Source organism: Siniperca chuatsi, linkage group LG23 (genome assembly GCF_020085105.1).
Source record: "Siniperca chuatsi isolate FFG_IHB_CAS linkage group LG23, ASM2008510v1, whole genome shotgun sequence".
NCBI lineage: Eukaryota > Metazoa > Chordata > Actinopteri > Centrarchiformes > Sinipercidae > Siniperca > Siniperca chuatsi.
In genome coordinates, this window is record NC_058064.1 from 18895621 (window position 1) to 18923213 (window position 27593).

Here is a 27593-nt window from a genome sequence, read left to right on the forward strand (position 1 = left end):
ACATGATGATGATGGCTAAGGTGATTAAAATGGTGATGATTGTGGTGTAAATTATGCTGCTATTGCTGATGAAAGTGAAGTGAAAAGTATTATGGCTATAACAATGAGGCTCACAGTGATGATGAGGGTGAACTCTTGTACCAGTTAGTGATGATGAAGAATTTGAAGATGACTGTGCTGCTGCTCGAGGAGCAGGTGGATGATGGCGATGGTGGAGATGCTGTTACTGATGCTGATGAGAATATTGCGGTGATGGTGAGATGATCATGATGCTGAATAAGATGATGATGAGTATGGATGAAATTGTGAGGAAATTGATGATGAAGAAGGGAGATGAAAATGAGGAAGGGGAGAAAGAGGAAGATGATTATAATGATAAGTATGTAAATAAGGTGATGAAGAGAAGTATCAAAATGATGAGAAGAAGAAGAAGCTGGTGGTGGTGATGATCCCTCATCCCCTGCTCCCCCCGGCACTGTCGACGCTGCCCCTCCCATGAGCAGCGTTGCTTCGGTGACTGCCGGTTTACGTGATGACGTTGGATGTATATGAGCGCAGGCGGCGGGATCTCTCTCTCCTTTTACCGCCATCCGAGCGGAGTCTCTTTCTTCCCCGGGACCTCTTCACTGCGCAGCGCCGCTTCACCAGTCCAGCCTCCGGCCAGAGAGCGAAGGTAAGGGACAGGACTTGGAAATGGCTACGGCGTCAACGCCCCAAACTTGTGCGTCGTTTCATAAGCTAAATTTCAATTCTGCTTCTTAAATTAACAGCTGCAGAGGAAGACGGCTCTGCTTTGCTAATGCTAGTCAAGTCAGACAGCGGCAGCAGCCATTGAGACTGGCTCCACCATGATGTGTGTTAACGTTACACGCGATTAAAAAAATAATAAAACAACGGTTATCATGTATGCCCGTTTCCCCTGGATTGTTTTGACAATCATTGCATTGATAGAAACTACAAAACGTCGGATAATTCCCGTAATGGTCGGCGTTTTTCGACATTTGTTGACACGTGTCCTGTATCTTGTATTTTTGGACTTGACCTTATTTTTTGGAGGATGACACTGTTACCCAGGGTGGGGAACTATGGATGGGAGTCTGGACTTTAGGGATACAGCACACGGCGGTTGGTTTAACGGGATAGCCGGTAATATTACATAGCGAAAGCTGGTTAAAACATGGTACCGGAGCGTTGGCACGACTTCCTAACTGGTCCTTATTTTTTTCTAGCTACTGCACCGTGTTTGTCGAAGCTGTTCCTCCCACTTGCTCAGCCTAAGTAACGTTAGTGCGCATCAAGCTAGCAACACATAAGCTAGCTTAAATAGCCAGGCACATCGAGGTGGTGTGGTTACAAGACCTGGCAGGCCGGCTAAAGTTAGCCTGTTTACTAGCCAGGGGTCGGCTTGTTTATGGAGGAAGCGAGTGGACATTTGTTGTTTGACGTCCGACGGTAAACGTTTCAACAGGTTGGCTGGCCTGCTTGGTCCAAATGAAGTTGAAAATGTGGCTTCAGAGTGAGCAGGCAGGCACCCACCCTGGGCTTTTTGTCAGTCATTGATGGTGTGCTAGACCTGAGCATGCAACACGTGGTCACTGGGCAGGATTAGGGGAAAAAAAGCCTGCCCCAGAAAGGAAAAGGTCTGCCTTTGGTCAGACTGCTGGACCATTGTTACATGTGTAGTTAATAATATACAGATCAGAAAACATGAATTGTCTAGTGGCAATTTGGTATTTGTTGGCTTTTTGTGACAGGGGTGAGATGATTAAAAGGTCTATGTGTTGATTGGTAGTTGCATTCCAAACTTACACCTGTTAAAGATGTAATGTTTGCCAAATATACCAGATATGTCTGATATCATGAATCACTTGGACAGGTCAGATGTGGATGTTTTCATCATGAGATGTTTTTTCAGATCTAGATTGTTGAAATGACAATGTTAGGACATACTTAAACATGTGCAAGTATTTCAGCAACGTCTACAGTGACGCAAAACATAAATGCACTCATCTACATTCATTTAAAATGCTGCAGCCTTGTCTCCCAGTAGAGCAGTTTGGAAACATTACATTGTCCACCTGAAACTATTTTTGTCCATTCAAAAGCAATATTGACCTCAGTTTGAAACACCCTGTCATCACATTTTCGATGACAGTATATTTAAAAATGTGTGCTACTGCTAAGAGCTTTCTACAGTACTTTCCCATCAATAATTTGGCATAAGAGAGAATACAAGATGGTTGGGGTGGTGGGTGTTGTCTTACGGCACATGTGCTTTTATTATTCTTTCATGCTTGTGCGTTTGGACCATTGCTGATGAAAAATCAGATTTTCTGATCATGTGACTCCAGAGGTTCTAAGTTCTGGGCCTTGGGACCCAGAGCCGTGCTGCTGTTGAAGTGTGGCCATGTAATAAGAGACTGATTTACCCCTGGGATGACAGGTGAATGCAATTAACGACTTGACAGGAGAGTAAACCAGCAGGAAGATGGCAGTCAAAGACCAGGATTAGGAACCTTTTCCATAGTCTGTACCCTATTGAAACGACATTCACATTTGCTTCATGTGATTTTTGACAGACCATGCTCCCAGGCGGTGCCAGATTTATGCTCTATGTGAATGTGTGATTCTGGGTAGGAATTGGGCAATGTGGTAGAAAAATAAAATCATATTTTCCACATGTGATGTATAATACAACAAGACAAAGGTATGGAAAATTACATAAAATAATCAAACTAATGTAGGCATGCAACTAATGAATATATTATCGATTAATATGCCAATTATTTTTTTGCTTAATAGTCTTTAAAATGAAAAATGTCGTTCACAATTTACCTTAGTCCACGGTGATGTCTTCAAATGTCTTGTTTTGTCCTAACAGTCCAAAACCTAAAGATGTTTGTTAGAATATAAAGCAGAGAAGAGGAAAAAGGTAATATTTTACATTTTCCAATTATGGATTATCAAATTTGTTGATTGACTATTCAGTTAGTCGACAAATTGTTTCAGCTCTAAACTGATGTTCAAAGCAATGGGCTGTGTTCCACTGTTATGCCTGACATGAAACCAAACCCAGTGTAAATCAAAAGCTGTACTGACAAACATTCATACATACATTATAATCACAGCTTGCTCTTAACCATTCATTTGGACAGAGGTTTGTAATACAGTAACAAAATTATGTAATTCCAATTTGATTCCACTGAAAGTTGAACAGTGAAGTTATTGCCCAACCCTATTCTAGATACAACACAAATTGGTTTAAGTTGCGATGTGACCACTCTTGCCAGCAGGGCCAAGCAGAGAAATAAGATGGAAAAAACAAAATAAAAAATCTTTGATTGCAGCATTAATTTCCCTCTGGTATTTGCGTTCTTACCCTCCTAAAATAGTTCATAATGACTTGTCCAACATGGCTATAGGTAGTCAGTTGTTAGCTTGACTGGAAGACCGGTTTAATGGTCAGCTGTACACCTTAGTTGTTCCATCTTATTTCAATTTCCCACTCACAAATGTGAACGAGTTGGTTGGTCAGTCTTGGACTTATTCCCCACGCTGAGAAAACTGCAAATAATTTTACTGAAAAATGCTAATGCTATGAGATGTACAGCTATCGGTTTTTCAGCAGGATGTATTTGTTACAACTTCTTCGCTGTGAGAGGATATGCCAGCAAAAGGTAGCAAGTCAAAAACTTAATTAGGGTTAAGAAGCTGTACAAAAATGTAATTATTAGGGTTTAAATAATTCTAGAAAATGGATAGTGTTTGATAACATTAAATATTGAATGCACACTAGGGGTGTAACGGGACACAAAATTCACGGTTCGGTATATTCCTTGGTTTTGGGTCACGATTCGGTACGTTTTAAGTACAGCAGGGAAAACAAAAAAAATGTATTTCATTTAATTTGAAAAATGTTACTAAATGTTATCTAACATTAAACAGTGGTTAATTGGCCATGATTCTTACTGTAACAGTTAATGCACTCATGCTGTCATATTGTCAATGAGAATAAATAAATAACACATGTCAGTAATGCTCCATCGTAAGACTCTGACCTATTAATTCCTGAACAACTGCAGCGTGCGCTGGTTTACACAGGGCAGGCACAACGGACGGACTAACATGCACAAGGTACATGAGTATGGTCGCACGACTGCAGTGATAAATATTCTTGTAGCATTAGTTATTGATTTGGCACGGTCCGAGTCTGCAGTGAGAGGCTGCCTGAATGCTGTGGGGAGAAGGACTCGCCTTCCAGTCTCTTGTCTCGTTCCGCTAATCAACACATTCGGGTGATGCAGTCGGAAATGACGTCTGAAGTGTTTCCACAGGCATACCCGACTTCAGCTGAACAATGTCATATGGCATACAGTTTGACACTCATGGTTGCCCATCGTAATGCTGCCATACAGTGGATCTAAATGTCATGGGAGGATCCTCCAGCTCTGGTCTCTCACTTGTGTTTGCCATTTGGGTGACTAACCGGGCTAGGCCGACTAGCATGCTACAGCTGATAGACAGCAACTGGTGCTCTGCCAAAACATTTGGGTAAAATTCGCACTCTAGAATTTCTGTTCCGCGGGAGCAAGTAGTAGACATTAATAGACTATTTTGACAGTAATTGTTTGGGTCACAGGGTGTACCAATCTGAGGGAGTCGCACGCCCAACCGAACGTCCTGTACGGAACGGTTCGGGAAGATTACACGTAGCGCTTGCACCCCTAATGCACACAATACTGGAAAATGGGTAGGATGATAATTTGGTAACAGGTAATTTGTACATTTAGTGGAATGATCAGCTGCTGCTTGTAAGAGGTCCAGGGTGTGCCAGTGAGATAGATGCTTGTTCGTCACAGAGTGGTGCAAGGTCTTCTTAATGGTTGTGATTGTTGTCTGCCGTGTAGTCACTCCAGGGTTTGAGATTATCTCTGGTCACTGTACTGTTGCTGGGCAAATTTATAATTTCCATTCTTCCTGCGGGAGTGAGGCCAACCAAACAAAAATTGTCTTTCGTAACTTTGGGTCCGTTGTGATCCGACACCACTATTGAAAATTTCCACCAACTCAAATGAACTGCACATATGGCACTGTTTTTTATATATATAAAAATCTGATTCCTCCCCACCCAAGGCTTTGGGTTTCTTTACAGCCACCTTAGTGATTGTGAGTGTTGACACCGTTGTCACTTCCAGGTCACGATCTATTGCCTCACTGTCTCACGGGCACTGATCAGCTGTGCAAGTCTACCCTATCTGCCCCTCTGAAAAGAAGGCCATGGTAATCCATCTCTCTAAAGGGAACAAGGCTCTGTGAGGGGGTAAGGAGTGGGTAAGTCACAGCCAGGGTTGATCCTGTCTGGACCAAGAAGAGGACTTCTTTTATAAACATGTGGCAAGCCTTATCCAGTTTAATAAAAAAAAAAAAGCTCTTTGTCCACTGAAAGCAGGAAGTTTGTTTCAAAGCATGTGATAAACTGTGTACACTCATCGATCAGTGTACACTACTCATTATTTAAGAATTGACATGATGGGGGTGGTTAAGAAGGTTTTGCTTTGATCTTTCATTGGCTGCAGGCCGTCAGTGAAGTGTTGACTGCTGCATAGGGTTCCTTTTTTTAATTATATAAATATGCATTTCTTGGGGGGGGGGGGGTGCACACACCGATATTTTGCAGGAGTAGGATTTCTTGTAATGCTTATTTTCATTCTATTTCTATCAAAATGGTCGGGATGGAGAGATTTTAAAGTCTTTAAGTAAAATCTGGGTTACGTAATAAGTCATGTAAAGTATCTGTTCTGGTAATGGGGTTTTATTGGCACAGAAGGGGGGGTGGATCGTCACATGTAAAGTGTGACACGCTGAAACCATTTTGGGAATCAGTTGGCTACTAAAGTCTAGTACGTTCAGCAGCTTTGAAGGTCTGTGTGACCACAATGCATGAAAACATTATTTGGATTAGAGAATAGAACCTTACCTATGCTGGATGTGTAGCAGCAGTGTGTATTCCGTTAGGTAGACCTGTCACGATAACTACTTTTGTTGAACGATATGTTGTCCCAGCAATAATTGCGATAAACGATATTGTCATTTTAAGGGCATTTGCATGGCATTCCATTGCCAAGTCTTACAATGGTAGGGAAAACCCTGCTGTTTGTTCTGGCATCATGTTTGCTAAATGTTGGTGACATTCTTATGTAAATAAACACGCATGTAAACACAATGGGCAATATCGAGGTCAGCAAAAATGATCAAGGTCATGTCCATATATCTTGCAATAAGTCAACGTAATTATCGCGACAGGCCTACCTTCAGGTGTAGTGTTTTAACTAGTGCTATCAAGTATTCATGGCCCTGATCAGTCATTTTAATATTGAGTATCTACTGAGTCCGATCCAATACTTTGATTTACTTAAATGTTGATTAAATATGTATCTGACACATTGAAATAACAGCTGTAGCCTACTGAATCTGACACGCCTTCTTTTTTTTTACAAGCTACTTGATCCAAATACTGGAGGTCCTAGTTAAAAAGTTTATAAGCTTAAATTGTTGATATGAATGAAAGATTAACTGGAGAATGCAACGTGATGCGATCTGCTAGGGAGAAGACCTATCACTCTATTGAAGTTATTGGAACTAAAGAAACGCTCAAGCCACTCTGATTGTTCAGTGTTACAGAATGGTTCTCCCCTCACAAACAATCTTGGACGAATACAGACACCGGCTTGCAGAGCACACAAACCCACAACAGCCAAGTGTAATTTTGACCTGCCATCAAGTTACTCACGGAATTAACATTAATTAGCGACCGCTGATATGATCTGTCGCCAGCACATAGGCCATTTTAACTGGAGAAAGCGATGGTCAGGCCGGCTAAAAATGAAGCTGTTTTGTACACTGAGCTTTGATAATGAAAAATAGCGTCACCTTGGGGAATCTGTGTATTTTGCCGACCCGGGTGTCAAAACAGTGTCTCACTGGTGCGATCGAATAATTTTTCACATTTACACTCTGATTTTCACTTGTGTATGCCGTGAAATGCTGCACTGTAGAGCCCGACGGTTGTGAAGGAGAGCAGCACACTGCAACACTAGCAGGCTGGGGTGGACAAACAGTAGAGTACAATAAAAGATCGGACCTGATGCCGAACTCAAGATCGGCTCAGGACATCTCTAAAATTAACAGAACTCTGGGGACAAAACAAAGGTAATGTAACGCAATTAAAAATCAACAAAACTTTGAGGCACATCAAAGAAATGCCTGCAGTTGTAGTGGCTCAGTTGTAAGTGTATTATTGTTATTACTACTACTACTAAACTGTCATTCATTGTGTTGCTAACTTCATCACCCCTGTAGTACTCTAAGCAGCTTAAAATTGACATCAGGAGTTTTTTGCAAATGCTGTTTGACCCAGATCTAGTGACTGTAAAATGTTAGTCCAAATGATTTAGTTTGTGTCCTCCAGTATTTCTAAACTAATTACTTTCTCTTCTCTCTTCAGCATCACTTGAGACTCAGCTAAGATGGCAGACATCGACAAGTAAGTACAACCTCTACCAATACTGCTCTGTCTCCTCTTTTGGTCTAATGCCTGAGGTGCCTGAAGTGGGCTCCAGGGGTCTTGGACAGTTAAAGGGGAAAACACCTGCAGTGACATCACTGACTTGGGCGTGGTCAGATATACAACATGATTAAATCCATAGAGGGCAGTGCAGCAGGCTCTCCCTCAATGAGCCCTAATGGAAACAGTTGTTTATAAAGGCTGGGGCTGTTTGGGATGCCACGCCTGGGCTCAGGTTGCATTGTTGCAGTTTGACACACAAAACACACATACACAAGGCACATCACAACATTTGAGTGCTAGACCATAACATTGTTATAACAGGAGTGACACTCCAGTGGTTTTCACACAACACAGATAGATGCCGTCTCCTTCACACACATACTTGTCCACTGTTGGTCATCGATTACCTTGTGCTGCAGACTGACAAGAGGATGATAGGCCGTGCTGGTCAAGCTGTGCTTTGTTCAGTATTGAGCTCTCCTGCACTGCATCTTAAAGTAGGGTGTCATGTTTCAGTGCTTTGAACAGCATCACGGGTTTAAATAAAAAAAAAAAAAAAAAAGGCCTCCAGTTTTGATTCCTGCTGGAGTTTTTTAGAGCTACACTGGATCCCATGGTTTAAACAGCAGATAATTTTATTGTCTGGGCAGGGAATGACTGAAATGAAACTTACTCCTTCCCTCAATTATCTAATGTGTCTTTGAGGAAGGCGTAAGTAGGACTTCAGCTGTCGCTTATTTTAAGTCATGTACTTTACCGACCGGTCTCATGTTGATTTTTTTTGACACTTCAGAATTTGAGAGTTTTTCCTGGATAGTTTAAGACTAAACAAGTGTCAACATGTTTTGAGAATAAAAAAAAAAAAAGAGTTCAATATTTATTTGCCCACCGAAGCAGCTGGTAGGGTGGCCAAAGTCACTGGCAGCCTCATCCAAAACATACCAGAAGTAGTTTGGTGGCTGGTGTTAATTCTGCGCACTCATAAACAGTCTGAAGTGTCTATGTTTTGGCTGACCTTCCCTTTGTTTCCTCGAGCAGCAAAGACCAGGCTGAGATGGATCCGGCAGATATGGAGGATGTGGAAGAAGTGGAAGAGGAGGAGACGGGAGAAGATGAAAACAGCAAAGGTTAGTCTCTGCAAAAATGCTCCAGGACAGCTTTTTGACGGTGTAATTGCTAGCAGTGTAAGTAAAGTTGTTGATGGTCTATGTCTTAAAATGCAAATTAAACTGTTAATGTCAATTTTGCAGAGGAGAATACATAGTTTAGATGATAAAATGTTCTAAATCAAAATTTAGTTGTTAATCATTCAGGTGTATAAAAATATATTTCCAGTAGCAGAGTAACAGTCTGAACCCCGTGTGCCTCTGTCTGGTATCTAAACCGAGGAGAGTTATTTGCATGGCATGATTTTGAATTGTAGTTTAGAGCTGGGAGGCACTAATCAGTTTTATTTTGGTATCTTGATGCTGTTTATATATCCTTAGATGCTCAATAAATGATTCAGACAGTTTATCATATATTAGCCTACTCCCGGCTTAATGTGGATAGATATAGATGGCTGTTTGGCCTTGTCTATTTATAGCAAGTTTGAATAGTCTTCTAAAAGCCAGACTTAAAAGAAGGCTCATTCTGGCTGCCTCCCACTGATCTGTCATAGTGACCACGCTCTCAGGAAATCCTTACTTGAGGCCTGGAAGCTGAGGGGAAATTATAAATGCATGAGTAATACACAGTTACAGCTTGCCAATGTTAACATGCAGTGCACGCTCTCCTTAAGAAACCTTGCATATCACGCATTCACACATCAAGGCTGCTGTGAGACACAAACTCAGAAGGACCTACAAATCACAGCTCAGCTCATAAGATTTGTGGAAGTGAATAGTTTTAAAAACAAAAGGTGAAACTATGCCTGCTGCCACAGAGTAAATTACACAACAACCCCCATCCGCATGTTTATTCACTGTTGCTCCTCATTTTTTGAAAATAGGTATGCATAAATGCTCTACCTACAAATGCATAGGTGCATGACTGGTGCACCAACACTGGCAGGGTGACTGGTATAAAAGCGTCTACCCCACAAGTGTTTGTACCATGTTGAACTACATGATAGTAATGGTGGGTCAGACCTGAAACACACCACTCACAGAGCAATAAAGGCAAGTAATGATTTACAGTGACTTTTTAAAAATTTAAATTAGACATCATTGCACATGTATTAACAGTCAAGATGCTAATGGTGAAAAATCATTGACCATCTACTAGGGGTGTAACGGTACATGTATTCGTCCCGAACCGTTTGGTACAGGACGTTTGGTTTGATATGTGACTCCCTCGGATTGGTACACCCTGTGACCCAAACAATTACTGTCAAAATAATTTATGTTGAATACTTGCTCCCGCGGAACAGAAATTCTAGAGTGCGAATTTTACCCAAATGTTTTGGCAGAGCACCAGTTGCTGTCTATCAGCTGTAGCATGCTAGTCGGCCTAGCCCGGTTAGTCAAGCTCACGTAGTGTCGCTGCACCCAAATGGCAAACACAAGTGAGAGACCAGAGCTGGAGGATCCTCCCATGACATTTAGATCCACTGTATGGCAGCATTACGATGGGCAACCATGAGTGTCAAACTGTATGCCATATGACATTGTTCAGCTGAAGTCGGGTATGCCTGTGGAAACACTTCAGACGTCATTTCCGACTGCATCACCCGAATGTGTTGATTAGCGGAACGAGACAAGAGACTGGAAGGCGAGTCCTTCTCCCCACAGCATTCAGGCAGCCTCTCACTGCAGACTCGGACCGTGCCAAATCAATAACTAATGCTATAGCGTTTATCACTGCGGATATGCAGCTGTACTCGGCCATAGAGAATACAGGATTTAAGTATATGGTCAAGGTGCTTGAGCCTTGCTCCAATGCGCCTTAACGTGTGCATATTAGTCAGTCCGTTGTGCCAACCAGCGCACGCTGCAGTTGTTCAGAAATCAACATGTCAGTCTTGGGATGGAGCATTACTGACATTTGTGTTATTTATTTTTATTGACAATAATCCAGTATTTGAGTGCACTAACTATTACCGTAAGAATCATGGCCAATGAGCCACTGTTTTTGTTTGTTTTCCCTGCTATACCGAACTGACCCCAAAACCAAGGTACATATCGGATCGTGAATTTTGTGTACTGTTACACTTCTACAGAGCATTGTTATTGTTTATCTTCAGGAATTGATGGAAGAAAATAGATGTAACATGCCTTTCATTTGAATATCATCAGTCTCAAGGCTATTTTAGCTCTCTAGGAAGCAAACTACAGAGCATTACAGCCACCTTTCAAGCTTAGAGTGGGAAGTGTTGTCAAGATTATGAAGATTATGGGTGGGGTATGAGAGTCATTCTGATTCTAAAATTTATTTTGGTTAAGGTCATCAAGTGTATGGTAGTCAATGGTTGGTGGAAAATGGGGGCAAAGAGAGTGAGGTACTCATATTATCACCTCAGAAGGCAACTGGTCCTGTGGTGGCTGACCTATCCACCAACAAAACCTTTGTATCAAAGCATTGAGTCAAAAGCTTGTGTTGTGTGAATTCAGACGAGCATAGGTGTATTTATTTGACGGGATGCAGAGTCTTGGACAGCTTATCTAGCTGGTAACACATTCCAACTCCAAATGGCCAGGATGTGCCATCAGAGAAAAGTGACTTCCAATCTCTATAATCTTCTCACCTGCCAGCAGCGATCTGACTGAGCTTTGATAGGTGCAAGCAATGTGTTGGACACTTGGATTGTACCATCTGTCGCCTGTCTGGTTGCACAAAGGGAGAGCACCATTTATTGCTGACTGCCATCTATTGTGTCTATGCAGCACTGGCACTGTGCACGTTATTAACCAGATTTCATTTACTGTTTACTTGATTTACTTCAAATCACAGTGTGATTGAGAGATGACAGAATGCTTTGAGCAGGAAACTGCTCTCGTTCTCCGTTCCACCCTCCTCTGATACTCTGGTAAACACACACAATTCTTTGGTGTGCAATATACCTGTGTGGCTCAGATATTGCAGGGAAGATCAAGTCATAATACTGACCTGGAACAAATACAAATGGTGGTGTTGTTGTTGTGCAGCTGGAGATCCCTGTCTTGAACATGAATTTGCTTATTTGACCAAAGCATTAATTTAATCAAACCTCCCACTTGAGGTCAGTTCTCATCAACATATGAACAAAAAAACCCTTTCATGCCCTGAATTGATTTATCAATTGACTGCCTTCATATTGCACTTTTGACTAGGTGTGTGTTTGTGTCCTCAGCTCGTCAGCTGACTGTGCAGATGATGCAGAATCCACAGATCCTGGCTGCGCTGCAGGAGAGGCTGGATGGTCTGAACGGCTCACCGTCAGGGTACATGGAAAGGTGAAACATAATCTTATATTTGACACATTTCTACAGTTATCATAGATGTTATACCTGGCTCTTTCAGGCCATAACAAATAAGGGAGGTCCACATGGTAACTATTTAATTACGAAATTAATTACTTGAGGATAACTCAAAATACGCAAACCAAGATGTGTGAAGTCAGTCAGTGGTCAAGTGTGGATGTTGGGTACTATGAAACTGTAGGTGCTAACCTAAGTCTACATATGGCATAAAGAAAGGACAAACTAAACACAATCAAACCAAGTTGAGTGCCTAAATGGCACCAGCCTTCCAAGAGGGGGAGAGAGCAACATCTTGGAAGCAAACCGGCTTAGATTCCCAGCAGGTAAAGCCAATCCCTCAATGAAGTCAGATGGGCCAATCAGTCAGGGAGGACCTGAAAGAGGGAAGCAAAGGCAGGCCAAAACAACAGGCACTGTCATAAAGCCCAGGGCCGCTACATAGAGCAGAATCCGATGTTGAGCATCTGTAAGGACTAAAGCAGGGAAGGTACTCTTTAAATAGCAGTTGGCTACCTAACAGCATCTGATATAAAACTTTTCGAGGAAAGACAGTTAAATACTTTCTTACTGGTCAAAACTACAGTATTTTCCATTTTCCATCATAACATTCCTGTTGATGTCATTACAGTGTAAAAGTTAAGAGATTTGTTTTTCATCTAACTTGGCTGTTTAACCACGCTATTAAATCCTGTTGCTGTGGGCTATCAGTCGTAGGTTGTAATCATTTACTCACACTTGGATGGTAGGTGGATGTTTTTGCTTCTCCAATTGCATTCTTACATGCTAATTAGTTTCTAATTGGTGACTGCGCCTTGTTAAGTAGTCAAGTCATGCAAGTGAAGTTCTGTCATTCATGTTTAGCAGCAATTTTCCAGTAAAAGATGAAACCACTGAATCCAAAGGTGAGGATACATTAAAATAGCCAACATTCAACCTGCCACTAAATGGCTGAGCCCATACAGAGGCTACAGTTAGGTTTCATTGTGGTACTGCTGAGCTGCTCACATGAGAATAATGTCAAGTCTCAGGCCATTTTAGGTCAATTACTAACCATCTCAATAGCAGAAAAACAAGAGGAGAAACTGGCGCAGCTACACAGGCATCACTTTTTATAGATCCGCTGAACCGGCAGCCAGTTGGCAGCCTGTTTTAATACACAGCCATTGTTTAGCTTAATTCTGATAGGCTCAGTTGACGGAAATTAAGCAGAAGCAACCTGGTTACTGGCAAAAGACAGAAGCCTGTATATGAGACATGTACGATTTGTCTCAAAGATATCAGCCTCTGTGTCAGGTGACTGTAGTCAATCTGCCAAATTTTACCTGCATTTGGCATGTAGCAGGTGGGAATTTCAGACCGGGTCCTAATAAGTGGTCAACAAATGCGCCCCTTTATAAACGTAATCCTTGATTACAGACCTATGCAGCAAAATCTGCAAATGCTCTACTGCACTAAATATTTACTTGGGTAGATGAATACTACTTTATTTTGTGTTCCAATTGTACTGAATTTGGAGCAAATCACATACTGGGATTCAGAGTTTAAATAATTAACATGGAAAAAGTCCAGGGGGGGTGTGTGAATACTTTTTATAGGCATTATAGGTTTTTCCTACTCATGGATGAACTGAGTGCACCAGCTTGATGACTAAAATCTTAAAATAACTTAAGAACAGAGGTGTGCAGTCAGTGATAGCCTCTGAGATGCTGTGTGAATGTAGTCGTGTGTCTTGGCTGTGGGGCTGTGCCACCCACTCCCCTCTTCTCAGCAAAACCATCAGCAAACAGCTCTTTGATCAACTTGTCAAGTATTTGGCAGTCACCAACAAACTCACCAGTTACGACATCCCAGCATTTGGGACCAAACATGCATTCCCTTGCCAGGATAGTGCAGGCGTTTTAATTTACCACACTGCAGAGAAACTTGACTCTGTGCAGGCTCACTACAGCTCTCAATGCCAGGTGACATCAAAATTACTGCTCAGTAGATTGATGTTCAAGGCTTCAACCTCAGCAAGGCTGTCTGAGGCCTGAGACAAAGAAATTGCATTTAATTTTAATATCTTTTTATAACTCTACAAAATGAATCGTTGTTGAAACCTTTGTGGCACTTTAGCTATTTTAAACTTGTCAATTTTAAAACTGGATGTTAACATGCCAGCAACAATAATGACATCAAATCTTATTCATTAATTTAGCCTGTATTATCCAAGCATATAGGAGAAACTACGGTGGCTGCAAAACTCGCGGAAAACGCGAAATCTAGAAAATCTAGAAAAATGGTGGTGCAAAATGGCAAATAGCTCCTTCTAAATGTTACACACTGGAGCTTTTTAAAGAGACATTCAACTAGTTATTAAACATTAAATGCAAAGGTATGGGACAAAATCATAGATTTTTTTTTTTAATTTTTAATTTTTTTAAATTCTACTATGTAATCACTGTAGTTACAGGTATAGTTAATGAAGGACTGAGTCAGTACTCTAAAATAAGCAAAAGAAATCACGTGTTTCTGTTTCTGATCCTGCTGCAATTTTTTCCAGCGTTCGTGGAGTAAAATATTTAAAGGCCCTCGTTCTCAGAGTTAGATTTTGAAACTAACTGTCTTTAACAGCACAGTCTTGTGAAGCATATACTGTAAGATGTATACAGGTATTATGTAACTGAATCCAACCTACATTCTGGTCACAGGTTAGAGTGATGCATTACAAGTTACAAGTCAGAGGTGAGATGTAAAACACTGCATACTGCCGTATTTCAGGGCTGACTAGATTGTTTAAGGTAGTAATTGTTGCCCGAGTGAGTGTTCTATATATAAGGTTTAGCTCTGAAGTGTTTTGAGTTCCTCAGTATATCATTTAAAAGAGAATTTAGAATATTTTGTTTTTATCTTATAATATTGAGGAACCCACTGTATCATCCACACAGGAACTAGGCTGTGAATTCCTCAAGCATAACCCAATAAATCTGTGTACAAGTAAGGCATAATTTCTTCACTCTGCTGTTAAATGAAGCAAATCTCAATAAAACCTGTTCTTGGCATAGTTTCAGTTTGTTTACAGTGTGTACCTGGAAGGCCACCCTGACTTATTGGAGAGGCTCTGGGGAGAGTGCTGCTCTGCAGTGTGTTGCTCTGTTCTAAAGCTCTCGGCAGATTAACTTCTGAGGCAGGGTCCTCTCTTGGTACCGTGTGCTCCCTATTTAGCACATTTTGTCCTGTGTTTTTTAAATTTAGAAGCCTGGAAGCAAAGGCAATACATGATCACAAAATGATTAATCTAGTCTTTAGACTAGTGGCTACTGCCACTCCTACTTATCGTGTGTAATTTTACTATTATAATTTAGAGATAAGTCACATTAGTGTATTTTTTTTTTCATAATTGGCTACAAGTGTAATAATTGTAGCTATTTGCAGTGAAAGAGCAGAGTGTAATTAAAAAAAACAAAAAAAAACAAAACCTAACCTTTTATGCCAGGATATTTTCTAGGATTGTAATCACATCTTCTCTGTTCATGTCTGTCATCCCACAGTTTACCAAAGGTTGTAAAGAGACGTGTAAACGCCCTCAAGAACCTGCAGGTCAAATGTGCCCACATTGAGGCAAAGTTCTATGAAGAAGTACATGAACTGGAGAGAAAGTATGCAGCCCTCTACCAGCCCCTCTTTGACAAAGTAAGTCATTTATACATTTTCTTTGTTTCAATAGAATTTCTGCAGCTTTACTGTTTTTATGCTCCTCTTTATTATAGAAGCATATTTCTTTATTTAAGGCTGAAATAGTTTTGTTAATTCTATCCTTAAACTGATTAGCATCACAACTCTGTTTCCATTAAAATAATCATGAACCTTTTGTGGTTGATTGTTACGAATGTGCCAGTGTCATGAGTAACTGGACAAGAAATCAAGAGGCAGTTGATACATGCATTGTCAGATACATAACATGTGGTTGATGCATTCACCTGCAGCATCTGTTGCCTTGAGCAGGGCTGCCATGTTTATACTGATCTGTACTACTGTACATCCAGTCAAAACAGCTCACACACACATTTGCGCACCCTGTGCTATCTTTGATTTTTGATGCAACCTCTGGTTGTCTTTCTAAAGCAGATGGCTTATTAATATAAACATAAATGCTACTGCAGTAGCTATAGCATTTTATTATTGTTTACAATTTAGGGCTGTAACTCTCGGCCCTAAAAGCAGCAAATCTTTGATATGCTGGAAAAATTTGATAAGCTGGAACCAGAGAATGTTTGGCATTTTTGCTTAAAAATTAAATAATGAATCGATTATCAAATTTTTTGCAGATACAAATTGTCGATTAACTAATTGGTTGATAAAGTAATCATTTCAGCTCAACTTGAATAGAGTGTTTCCATGGCCTTTTAAAACTGAGACTTCTCCATTCATTTTGCCAGCCAACCAGTGAAGTGAGAGCAGGGTTTTTCCTGCGTAGAGGAATTTTTGGCGCCACCCCCAAAGAGATTTTAGCCAGCGCCAAAATGATAAGGATTTAAAATAAAAACAGCAATTCAAATCCTCTCTGAATGTGTTTTTTATTAGCAATTCAAACAACTGTTGAACAAGCAGAACGTTAACTTAAATACGACATCCTTGACTTCCAGCAGTCAACTCCCCTCATCCACAGCCGCTATATTTTACACATGTGGCTGGTGCTGGTAAAGCCAGCTAAGCTGCATTGTTTAGACTGGGCCTGAACGCTCCGCTGTGAAGCTAGCGCTAATAGGAGAGAGGACTTGTGATTTCTCATAAAAATTAAAGCTGAGACTCTAAAAATGTGGCGACCCGCCAGGTTACATTGCTGTCTCCGTCTCTCTCACTACTCTGTCTGTGTCATGGATGTATAAAGAGCTGCAGGTTTGCGTGTCTGTTTGACCGTGGGCGGGGCTGAGCCACACACACACGCACACGCAGAGCAGACATGGGGGACAGGATGAAGCGTGGCTTCGGCTTCATTCACACAAAATCCGACAATGTGGCTCCTTCCCGCAGGGTTGTTTATTTGTGCTTTAGAACAATGGATAAAATTACCATATTTAAGCATTGTTCTAAGCTGAAATCATGGTTCAAAAGGTGACATTTCCCAAATGCATGGCCAGTGGTCTGAAAAGGAGTCTTGTAATTTATAAAACTTCATGTTAAACCTGACAGCTTCTGTAGTTGCATTGGAATGGCACCATTGGTAAGAGATCATATTGTTGTACCTCTTAGATGCATGACTCAGCAGTATTAACAATGTTGTTCAGTATGGAAGACTGCATGATCAAGACACGTGACTTAATCATCAAGTGAGGTTGACCCTGCTCACTTGAATCTTGTGTGCACCAGCCCGCATGTTTGTCAGGTCACTAACGCAATAGCATTAAAGGCTTTTTTGTTTTCATGTAAACAAACTGAAGATGGAAACAGCCACTGTCACAAGAATAGCTTATGTTCTCTCTTGTCTCTGAAACAATTTGCACTTCATTTAACAAATTACCTTCTTTTGAATCACATAACCTCATAACACACACGTAACAGAAAATGCACATTACTTGGGGCACCACAGATACAAACTTGGAACTTGAATTGTTTTCTCCTGTTCTTTACAGAGAAGTGACATAGTGAAAGCAGCTTATGAGCCCACAGATGAGGAATGTGAATGGAAGGCAGATGAGGAGGAAGAGCTGACAGTAAGTAAGCAGGTACAGGTGACGTATACACCTGCATGCTTCCTGTCGGACTGAACGCTGCTTCTGATTTTTCCCTATTTGCTTCTAGTTTCACATTTCATGCATGGAGCTTATGGTCTCATCCAGAATAAGTTTCACGTCACAAAATGGCAACAGTGCATGCAGCTAATCAGGGACTTAAAGGTGGGGTATGCAATTCTGGAGAAATCCAGATCCATCCAAATACCATGATATAGAGCGAACAACAACACATCAAGTAATGTAACCAACTTTAGCTATGTTGTGGGTTAGCTTAGCTATGTTGTGGGTTAGCTGCTAAGCTAACAGCCAGAGAGGACGAGACAGTTTCCCAGAGCCAGCACAGCAGCTCCAGACAGCGATACTCACAACTCTCCTGCTACTGTAGCAAACATCACAACAGGATTCTATTGGATTAGAACTGCATACCCCTCCTTTAAACGGGATTTATCACTATCACTGATTTCAGATGTTTATATTGCAAAGCAGCAGTACTGTTGATGAAATCAGTGTAGTGATCTATTACAACTGTTTATTTTTTATTTTTAGTTTATTTATTTTTTTTAGCATTAAATGGAGCTAGTTCCCTTGCTCTATTTTTTTTTTTTTTTTTTCATCTAGTCCCCAAGGCCAAGTGTTGTCTTTGTGGGTGTAGGTGGTATGATATGTGAAAAGAAAAATGGTTGAGCAAGCATTATTTTGAAGAGAAAATGTCTCTCTCAACCAGGATGAGATGAAGGAGAAGGCAAAGTTAGAGGAAGAGAAGAAGGACGAGGAGAAGGAAGACCCCAAAGGCATCCCCGAGTTCTGGTTAACGGTTTTCAAAAACGTGGACCTGCTCAGTGACATGCTGCAGGTAGGTTCATCCAGACGGCTGCTGGGAAGGCAGTGAAAATGGGTCAGACAGTATTTGCTTCCAGCAATGAAAAAAATCAGGCTTTGCTTCCATCTGCTGTTCAAGTTGTGTAGCACATGGGTTTGCAGTGGGGATTATGACAAAATACGGTATATTTCTAGCCATAAATTAAAACTGAAGTACATGCTGGATGATCTTCTAAATGCTGTGGTGCTTTCTCTCCTCCACAGGAACACGATGAACCCATTCTTAAACATTTACAAGATATTAAAGTCAAATTCTCAGATCCAGGACAGCCCATGGTGAGTGAGAATGTTTAATTGCTGAAACAAGTCAGTTAACTTTGAACTGTCCTGTAATCATGATCTCATTTGGACTTCCCCAGAGCTTCACGTTAGAGTTCCACTTCGAGCCCAACGACTTCTTCACAAACACAGTGTTGACGAAAACCTACAAGATGAGGTCAGAGCCCGATGAGAGCGACCCCTTCTCCTTCGATGGACCAGAGATCATGTGCTGCACAGGGTGAATACAGCACCTCATTTTGTTCAAGATATCGGCGACCGCACCAGCTAGATTCCTAAAATAAATCCAAGATGTCATTAAGATCTGACATTTAGAATGTTGGATACTGACCTTGCTTTCTCCTGCTGCCACCTCCTCGTGTTTCACCACAGTTGCACGATTGACTGGACGAAGGGCAAGAACGTCACGTTGAAAACAATCAAGAAGAAACAGAAGCACAAGGGCCGCGGCACAGTGAGGACGGTCACCAAAACGGTCCCCAACGACTCCTTCTTCAACTTCTTCACCCCACCAGAGGGTAAGGATGACGGGGCAGAAATATTAACTTATACCAGAGTACAGTTCAGTTGATTTTGCCTTTTCTAAAATGATCAGTTGGATATGCGTGGTTTAACTAACTTTGACTATCTCCACTTGTTTACAGTTCCAGAAAATGGAGAGTTGGTAAGTCACTGTACTTCCTCTACATGTGTTTATGCATTTCAAAGTTTTATGAACTGGTTAATCAGTCAGTTCATCAAAAGGCTTTTTTCCCTTAATTGCCATTGTCACTGTTCATAGTGTAATACAGGATATAACCCTTAGCTACAATGTTTCGCTGTATAGCTTTGTCTCAAAAAAAGCTTAGGCTATAAAGTTTTATAGTCAAATTTTGTCTCGGACTGTCAAAATTCTATTAACTAGCACTTTGAGCGGCTTAATGGATAAGTGTGGCGATAATACATATTTTAGTTGTCAACAAATCCCATGAAAAGACCAAACAAACAATGAATTGATCCTACTAAGTATTGCCTGTATAAAGCCTAATATCTTATTCCTCAGTGCCATAGAGCCCCATTGTTGTGTGATAACTATTAAAACCACATCAGTGAGCCACACCGTTGCACTGGGTGACATGTTCCTTCATTACCATGAACACACACACTGTACTTTACTTTGACTCAGTCCCATACACACCGTCCTGCTGCTCCAAATACTCACTAGAACACCAAATGTGATATGTAATGTAAATGTGTGTGTAATGTTTAAAAACTACAGTGACCAGCTGTTTTTTAAGAAATGTCTGAGGAAAAAAAACTTAATTTAAGTGAGCCGTTATCCAACATTTGTCATCAAACTATTGCGAGCAGGATGAACAGGTGTGTTTTTTATTTTTTATTTTTGCCTAAAATACTGAATGCCACCCTAATCCGTTTTAAAAGCTGGTGTCATTTTCCAAAGAAGACTATGGGGTTGAGATCAGTATCAGATGTGCTTTTTAAATCAAATTTCTTTCAGATTCCTTATTGAATCTGTTTAATTTTGGCATTTAACAGCTTAAAGCAACAAAAGCCATAAATAACTTTTATGTTAGAAGCGAAACTCAAACTAATTAAAAGAATCTCCATTCTAATAAGTTTTGCTAGGTAGTATAGTACATATTTGGTATTTAGCTAAATGGCTGTGTTGTACTTGGCTCTCTGCTATTAAAACAATGGAGAAGATTCCATAAGTAATTTGTTAGATCCTGAACTTAACAAATCTGGGTATCTGAAAAACTTAGAGTGGAAGTGAAACATCCTATTGTGACCTAACCCCTAAGCACAGGCTGGCCTGTTTGCAGGATGAAGACTCAGAGGCGGTCCTGGCTGCAGACTTTGAAATTGGCCACTTCATCCGTGAGCGTATCGTACCTCGAGCTGTGCTCTACTTCACAGGAGAGGCCATAGAGGACGACGACGACGATGTGAGTCTAATCTCAAGTTTGGCTGAACTTAGTGAAACTTCTTTAGTGGTGGCATGTGTTTATTCCAATATGGCCTAGTTTACACCATGTTCTGCGTGACTACTGCCACATTTTGGTTTTGTAAAGGGAACCGATTGGGGGACAGCTTTGCTCTCTTTTCAGCTGTCAAAAGTTGTAAGGAATGTTCAGGTAATGGGTTGGGAGGGACATTGTGTGTTATTATATAATCATTTGGCTTTATAGTAACTAAGATAATCAACTGTTCTAAAGGAGGATTCCTGGGCAGTTGGGTATTCTTTACTTAAACGCATGACAGTTAAATTTTTCTGGGGGAAAAACATTAAGCTAGGTTAAGATTGACTCTTTATCAAATGTTTTTTACTTTTCTAGCTAATCCTCATGTTTGTGTTTTACAGTATGATGAAGAGGGAGAGGAGGCGGACGATGAGGTAAGACTATTGAGGGCCACAGTTAATGTATGAAAATAATTAACCTCAACATACAAGAGATGTATGGTTTTAGTGTTGTGACAGACATGGATGATGTAATTGTGGTTGTGTTGAGGAAACCCAGTAGTCTGACGTTGCTCTGTGCTGTGTGTTCAGGAAGGCGAGGAGGAGGCTGATGAGGAGAACGACCCTGACTATGATCCCAAGGTGAGCTCACCCCTTCTGAAACACACACACACACACACACACACACACACACACACACACACACACACACACACACACACACACACACACACATCCCCTCCTTCTCTAAAGATCTCTGGTGTCCTGAGAAAGACCTTACTCAGCTGTTCTCAACTTTGTTGGCTCAGGATGCTCTCTCCAAAAAGTAAAGCAGCTCTTACTGGAGGCCATTGATAGCTGTAGTGATCTCTCAGAACCAGTTCATGAGTGAATTTTAATGTTACAGTGTGAAACGTTTTGCATGACACCATTCAGTGCCTTTGGGGGTTCCTGAGCTGCAGGTAGAGAATGGCTGTCTTAAATTGACTTGTCAGATTTCAACATACAGAATACATACTGTCAAATGCTTCTCATTTTACACTGGCTTTTGGTTTGCTTAAGCTTTTATTTTGTTGTTGTGATCTTGATTTGACTTGACACAAAAAACCCACCCCAAGTTGATATATTTCCTCTTTTCACCATTGTTTTAACCAGATCTTGAACCTGCATTTTCAGAATAACTTTTCACCAGTCAGTTAAGTCTTGACTGTTGCATGTTACTAAAAGCTGAACCTTAAGCAACACACAGATCTAGTATACCTTAAGCAGAAAGATGAGGACACCAGTGAAATGTTATCCACATATGTTGGCCTTACCAAAAGCATTATTTGTGCAGAAAAGTGTGGCATGATAAATATATAATAAAAAATTAGTTAGCTTGAATGAAAGCGCGCGCACACAAAGTGCAAACCTGCAGAGGTTTATTGTAACTCCACTGAGACCAATAAATAACAGGTCTTCTCCTGTAGGCTCTGTTCATTCACTGATTGTTCTGCTTCACTGCCTTCCTGGTGGAGGTAATGTAGCTCAAAAACACTGAATAAACAGAGTACAGAAGAGAAGCTGTGCAAGCTCAAGAGGATTGCAAGCAACAATAAGACAAATGAAAATCTCTTGATACATAATGTATTTAAAGTGTAGCATCACAGTGTATTGCTACACTATTGTCTACAGTTTCTTGTTGCACAGTTTGCGCACATCATGAGATTTTCACAGTGCACTTACACTGGCTTAATGCTTGTGAGTGTTGATTGATTGATTTGGCCTGAGTTAAGGGGCTTTATTTATTTATTTATTTTTACCAGACTGGAGCAGCTTGTAAGTTTGATGCTACACGATATAAACAAGCATGACCTCTGCTTCTTTGCTAAACAAAAACATCTTTGACATTCTGTATTCTGCTAGTTTTGCTTTTTTGTTTTTCTCCTATTCATTAATGTTTCTTCATCTCCGGTCACTTTGGCATCTTTTGTCAGCTACTCTTTAAATTTTTCCTCACTAGGTTTAAGTGGTGACAGTAGAAAAATAACCCTATCCTGGTAGGTACAGCTTGTGAATTGTCAGCTTACTACCATCACACCCTTCGCCCCTGCCCTCTCAGTTTTGGTTTTTGCTTTCCTTTTTCTCCGTTTTTCCGTCCACCTCTCTGCACCCCCCACCCCACACATGAGCACCCTCCTCCTCTGCCGCCGTGCTGCACCCTCCCGAGTTACTAACCCACTGGTTTGTTGTTGGTTTTTTGAAGTTTAACCCATAGTGAGTTCTGCATTTGCACCTGTATTATTTCTGTATGTTGAAGCTAGTCCAGCCCTCCCCTTTTCTTTTTTTTTTCTCCACCATGTTGAACTTGTCCCGTCCACAAACGTAGGCTAGTTATGATTTTTTTTTTTTTTTTTTTTTTTTTGTCAGGGTGAGGATTTGTCTGCCATAAAGACTGTTTTGTTTTTAATACCCATTTGAACATCGTTGTTCATTCGTCCGTGGTTTTTATCCTCCTTCCTGTTCACATTAGTTCTGTTCAGCAGCCTTTTCTCTATAGATCTGCTTTTAATACTGGGATAATGGCCTTGGAGGGTTGTTTGTGTTTGAAATAAGGCCTAACCAATAGTTGGAACATGGCAAATTACCAAAATATAAGAAATGCCAACACATTTTTTTCTCTCCTTGGGGGTGCCGCCATTGTCAGCAATAAGTCGTTTTTCTGATGGTTTCATTAGAAACTTGATTGCTTGCAGAAGAAAAAAAACTGCCAAGATGAGAAGTCTTTAAACAGATGTCGCACCATAGTCCGCAGTAGAAGCAGAGCTGTTATTTTTGGCATTTTGGTGAAAATACATGGCACTGTGTAAAAACATGTCTTGCGTAAGCAGTATTTTTGGCCTCGAAAGTGTCAAGAGTTCAGCTGCAGCCAAATGTATTGCACAATAGCCAAAATGACCTTACTCTGTTCAGTCAGTATGGCATCAGGCCATCGAGAGCAGCCTGAACATCTGCAGTGTGCCGTCACCTCTAGATGTGTCTGCTGGAAGGACGCCCTACCCCAAGTATGATGGGGTCTTAATTATCTTTCTGTGCACTTCTCATCCTTTATTTACTCAAGTGTTTTCTTTGATTTTGGCAGCTAATTTATTTGAGAACAATGACCTGAGGTTCAGTTTGAAGTGTTTACATTTATTATCTTGTAGCAGCAACACCACAATAAGCACCTTTTGGCAGATGTCTCTCTTTTCCAAATATGCAGTTTTCTCCTTTCCAAGTATACTGAACAACGGGTTAAAAAAAATCAGGCATTTCAATCTCATTTACTAATTTCTATCCCAGTATTAATTTTTCTATAAACAAATTTATAGAAAGACCAAAAGATTTTAATCATGAACCAATTGAGATTATGTAGCTTAGTATGGTCTAAGTCTCATTTGTTGGTTTAATGTTCCTTAATCTGGTTTGTGCTTTTATTTATTTATTTATTTATTTATAGATCAGCTGATTTAGCTCATCACTGATAGAAATATTGATGTATAGTGTGTATATAGTATGTTAGCCAGTGAGTAACAAAGTTAATACAGAAAAGCCAAAGATGTGTTTGAGGTACATTACATAGTTTGTCCACTATAAGGCTTATATTATTGGAAATATTCTGCAAATATCAATGTCGGCATTGGCCTCAAAACTTCAGTTTGTCTAGCTTTATCATAGATTAGCCTGTCTGCACGTAAGTGTTAATTCTTCTTGCCCAATGTAAAAGTCAAACCTTTGAGGGGCAGTGAAATATTGGTCTCTCCATATAATATAATTATGATAATTATGAAGCTTCAGCCAGTTAGCTTAGCTTAGCATAAAGACTGGAAAGGGGTGAGGGGGGTAAAACGAATTTTCTTAACACCTTACATTTTCAAATGGTTGCACGTGGAGTGCCCTAATGGCTCATTGGCCTTACAGTGTGTTCAATCAATCTTCATCAATATGATGTCCTGGTTTAAATCCAGCCTAGGACATTGCCAGGTCCTCCCCCCTTCTCCATTCCAGTGTTTGCTGTTTCATAATACTCTGATCTAAAAAAAAAAAAAAAAAAAAAAAAAAAGGCCAAAAGTATTTTTAAAAACGCTTAACAGAATGTTTGTACCACAGCGGTGGGGTCATTGTCATGGATCACTCGAGACAGTGACGATCCAAAACTTTTGTAATCATTGCCTTCGTAAGGATACTACTACGACAAACCATATTTGTCATAGTGTGTCTAATGTGAATGTGTCGTAATCCCCACGTTCATATCTGTGTTATGTGTTTAAAATAGTTGAGAAACTTTTCAGATGTTTAGAATTTCCAGCAGCTTTGAATGTTTTAGGTCTTGAAATGGCTTTGCTGTGTGTAGATCTGATGGTATGCCAGGTGTGTGTGTGTGTGTTTTGGAGTGGTTTCTGTCTTAACAACCCCCCTCTCCACCACTGTGATTTCTTACAGAAGGATGCAGCCCCCCCAGCTGAGTGCAAGCAGCAGTGAAGCCTGACCTGGCTGCCTTGAGGATCAACTGCACTGTAATGGCTTCTCAAATTTAAAACAACAAAAAAAACATTAAAAAAAAAATAGTTACTTACCGCCTTATAATGTTTTTGTATTTTTCTTGGTAGAGAATTTGAAGAAAAAGTTCCAAGATTTTTGTTACAAAAACTCATGGTAATATACTGGGAGCTGTGGCTCAATATACATAGTATTTTACTAGACCTGTTTTTTCCTTCTTTCTCTTTCTCTGTACAATAGATAAAATACAGGAAAAATATCTCCCTCAAAAAGCATGAACTTGTTTCTTCACTGCTAAAACTAGTTTGGGTTCTTGTGAAGTCTTTTGTTGTATTTGCTCTTAGACAACAGCTGTGGTTTAGACTGCACCGCGACGACGTCAATTTATAATCGCCCGCCCTCTTCTTTCCTCCTCTTCCTCCCACCAAAGTTCCAGGTTGGTCCGTTCTGGTTGTCCCAGGTGAATCTTTTTTTACTCTTAGCGGGGCATTTAGCACTTGTAAAAGCACTGTAGCATTTCCAGCTCTAGTGACGGAAGGCAGATGGGTGACCTGCAGCCGGGTGTCTATTCCACTTTATCTAATCTTGCTGAGCGTTGGATCTGGAGTTGGTGTTTTTGTCCACTTCCTGCACCACTTGTGCTCAACTACTTTCCACTCTTGAAACATTCCAGTAAGCAGACCAGCTGGCACCGTCGGTGAACCCCTTTCCACTTCTCACGCACTCATCTAAATTGATCAAAAATGAAGTTTGTTTCGACCTGTATGTCACATGATAGGTCGCTCCCAGGGCTCGGTGCAGCCTGGTTGAGTCTCTTTAACATTCCAGAGAATTCTTTAGATGCAGCAGGGGGCGAGACAGTTTGGCAGAGTGACCAGTTCGGGGACACCCAGCTCCAATAACCCAGTGCTTCAGGCTCCTCGTAGGCTCGCAGTGGCGTGGCTGTCGTCTTTTCTATAGCACTTTGTACTAGTGTGTGGTGTGCCAGTGGCGTCCTGTCATCGGTTAGCTGTCTTGAGTATTCCTTGTGAACGGCACTTTGTTTGAAGCCCCCTGCCTGAACGGGCACGGGGGCCGGTGCTGTGGAGAGTTCAACTTGTGCTATCTGGTTTTGAAGTGCATTACCTTTCTTACCAGGGGAGGCACACTTGGCCTGTTCAGAGAGGCTTTGTAGGAACAGGGTTGGGCAGATGTAGCACAGCGGATGACAAGGAAAGGCCAAGCCAGGTTTTGAAGTGTCTGTGGACATGTCAGGTTCACTAAAACCCCCTTTTTTCTAATCAGTTTACCTCTTGTGTCGCCAATTCGTGACTGGTCAGGTGACTCACATGGACCTCAGCCCAGCCCCTGAGGTTTTGGTTCTTTTTTTATCACTGTGAAAGAAAGAGGGGATGTGTGATAAGGCCATTGTGTTGGCCAATGACCCACCACCCTCCCTACCCCAAACTCCTCCCTTTTGTTACCCAGAAGGCCACAGAGAAGCATGTCAGAGCAATACTTAAAGCCAGGAGGGGGACCGAGAAGAAACCGTAGCCTCCCTGTCCATTCTTAATGCCTTTTCAGTTGTGAAAACAGCCAAGTGTTGGTTGTGTTGGGCAGCATCGTGTCCACTGTGTAGAGCCAGGGTACTTCTCATTCTGCAGGGAGTATTCAGATCATGTTTATGGGAAAAGGACGTGTAAGGGTTTCTGTAGGGTCCTTCTGAGCAGCTGTTGTCAAGGCAAAACGCTATGCTACAAAAATACTAATGTACTCAATAACTGTACGTGTATGTTCATGAATAAATTGGTTAAACATGTCTAAGATGGTTGAGTCGTTTTGTTTTTTCATCAAGTTTGTCTGTTCGTGTGTTCTTGGAAAGGTTTAAAGATTTTTTTTTTTTTGGCCATTCACACCTTACACAAACCTAAATTAATTTTTCTTGGTATTCTAATTGTTAACACATCTATTCTTCCAACATATTTATACAAATGAAACAGCCACAACAAGCTGCTGATCCTTGGACCGGTAGTTTGGACAAATCATTTTTATTTGGACAACCACACGCCAGCAGGGGGCGGCATAGCTGTGAGCTTGTGCAGTATTTGACACTTGCTGACCTCCGTGGGGAATATGGTTTGTAATGAAATAAAGGATGACCACATCGAATACCACACTAACACCAAGAGAGCCGTTAGATAGACTTAATCCTAGAGAGGGCAGTAACTGATACAAATTAAAAATGGAAGGGCTGCAGA

General features: G+C 40.9%; 1 protein-coding gene across 3 annotated transcripts; it reads left to right on the forward strand.

The window, feature by feature from the left end:
* The first annotated feature begins 537 nt into the window (after positions 1 to 537).
* Positions 538 to 27154, forward strand: nap1l1 (nucleosome assembly protein 1-like 1). 3 transcript variants are annotated; one of them, XM_044186986.1, is made up of 16 exons: positions 538 to 673; positions 7505 to 7543; positions 8606 to 8694; positions 11877 to 11979; positions 15537 to 15678; positions 17619 to 17711; positions 18445 to 18573; positions 18804 to 18875; positions 18959 to 19098; positions 19251 to 19396; positions 19523 to 19542; positions 20702 to 20824; positions 21241 to 21273; positions 21430 to 21480; positions 22841 to 22877; positions 25300 to 25437. In XM_044186986.1, exons 2-15 carry the CDS (start codon positions 7527 to 7529, stop codon positions 22844 to 22846), a joined length of 1164 nt encoding a protein of 387 aa, XP_044042921.1. In that variant the 5' UTR covers positions 538 to 673; positions 7505 to 7526; the 3' UTR covers positions 22847 to 22877; positions 25300 to 25437. The 3 variants fall into 3 exon arrangements, with proteins under 3 accessions (XP_044042921.1, XP_044042919.1, XP_044042920.1); XM_044186984.1 differs by lacking the exon at positions 22841 to 22877 and having other exon boundaries at positions 25300 to 27154; XM_044186985.1 differs by lacking the exon at positions 22841 to 22877 and having other exon boundaries at positions 539 to 673; positions 17619 to 17699; positions 25300 to 27154.
* The last annotated feature ends 439 nt before the right edge of the window (positions 27155 to 27593 follow it).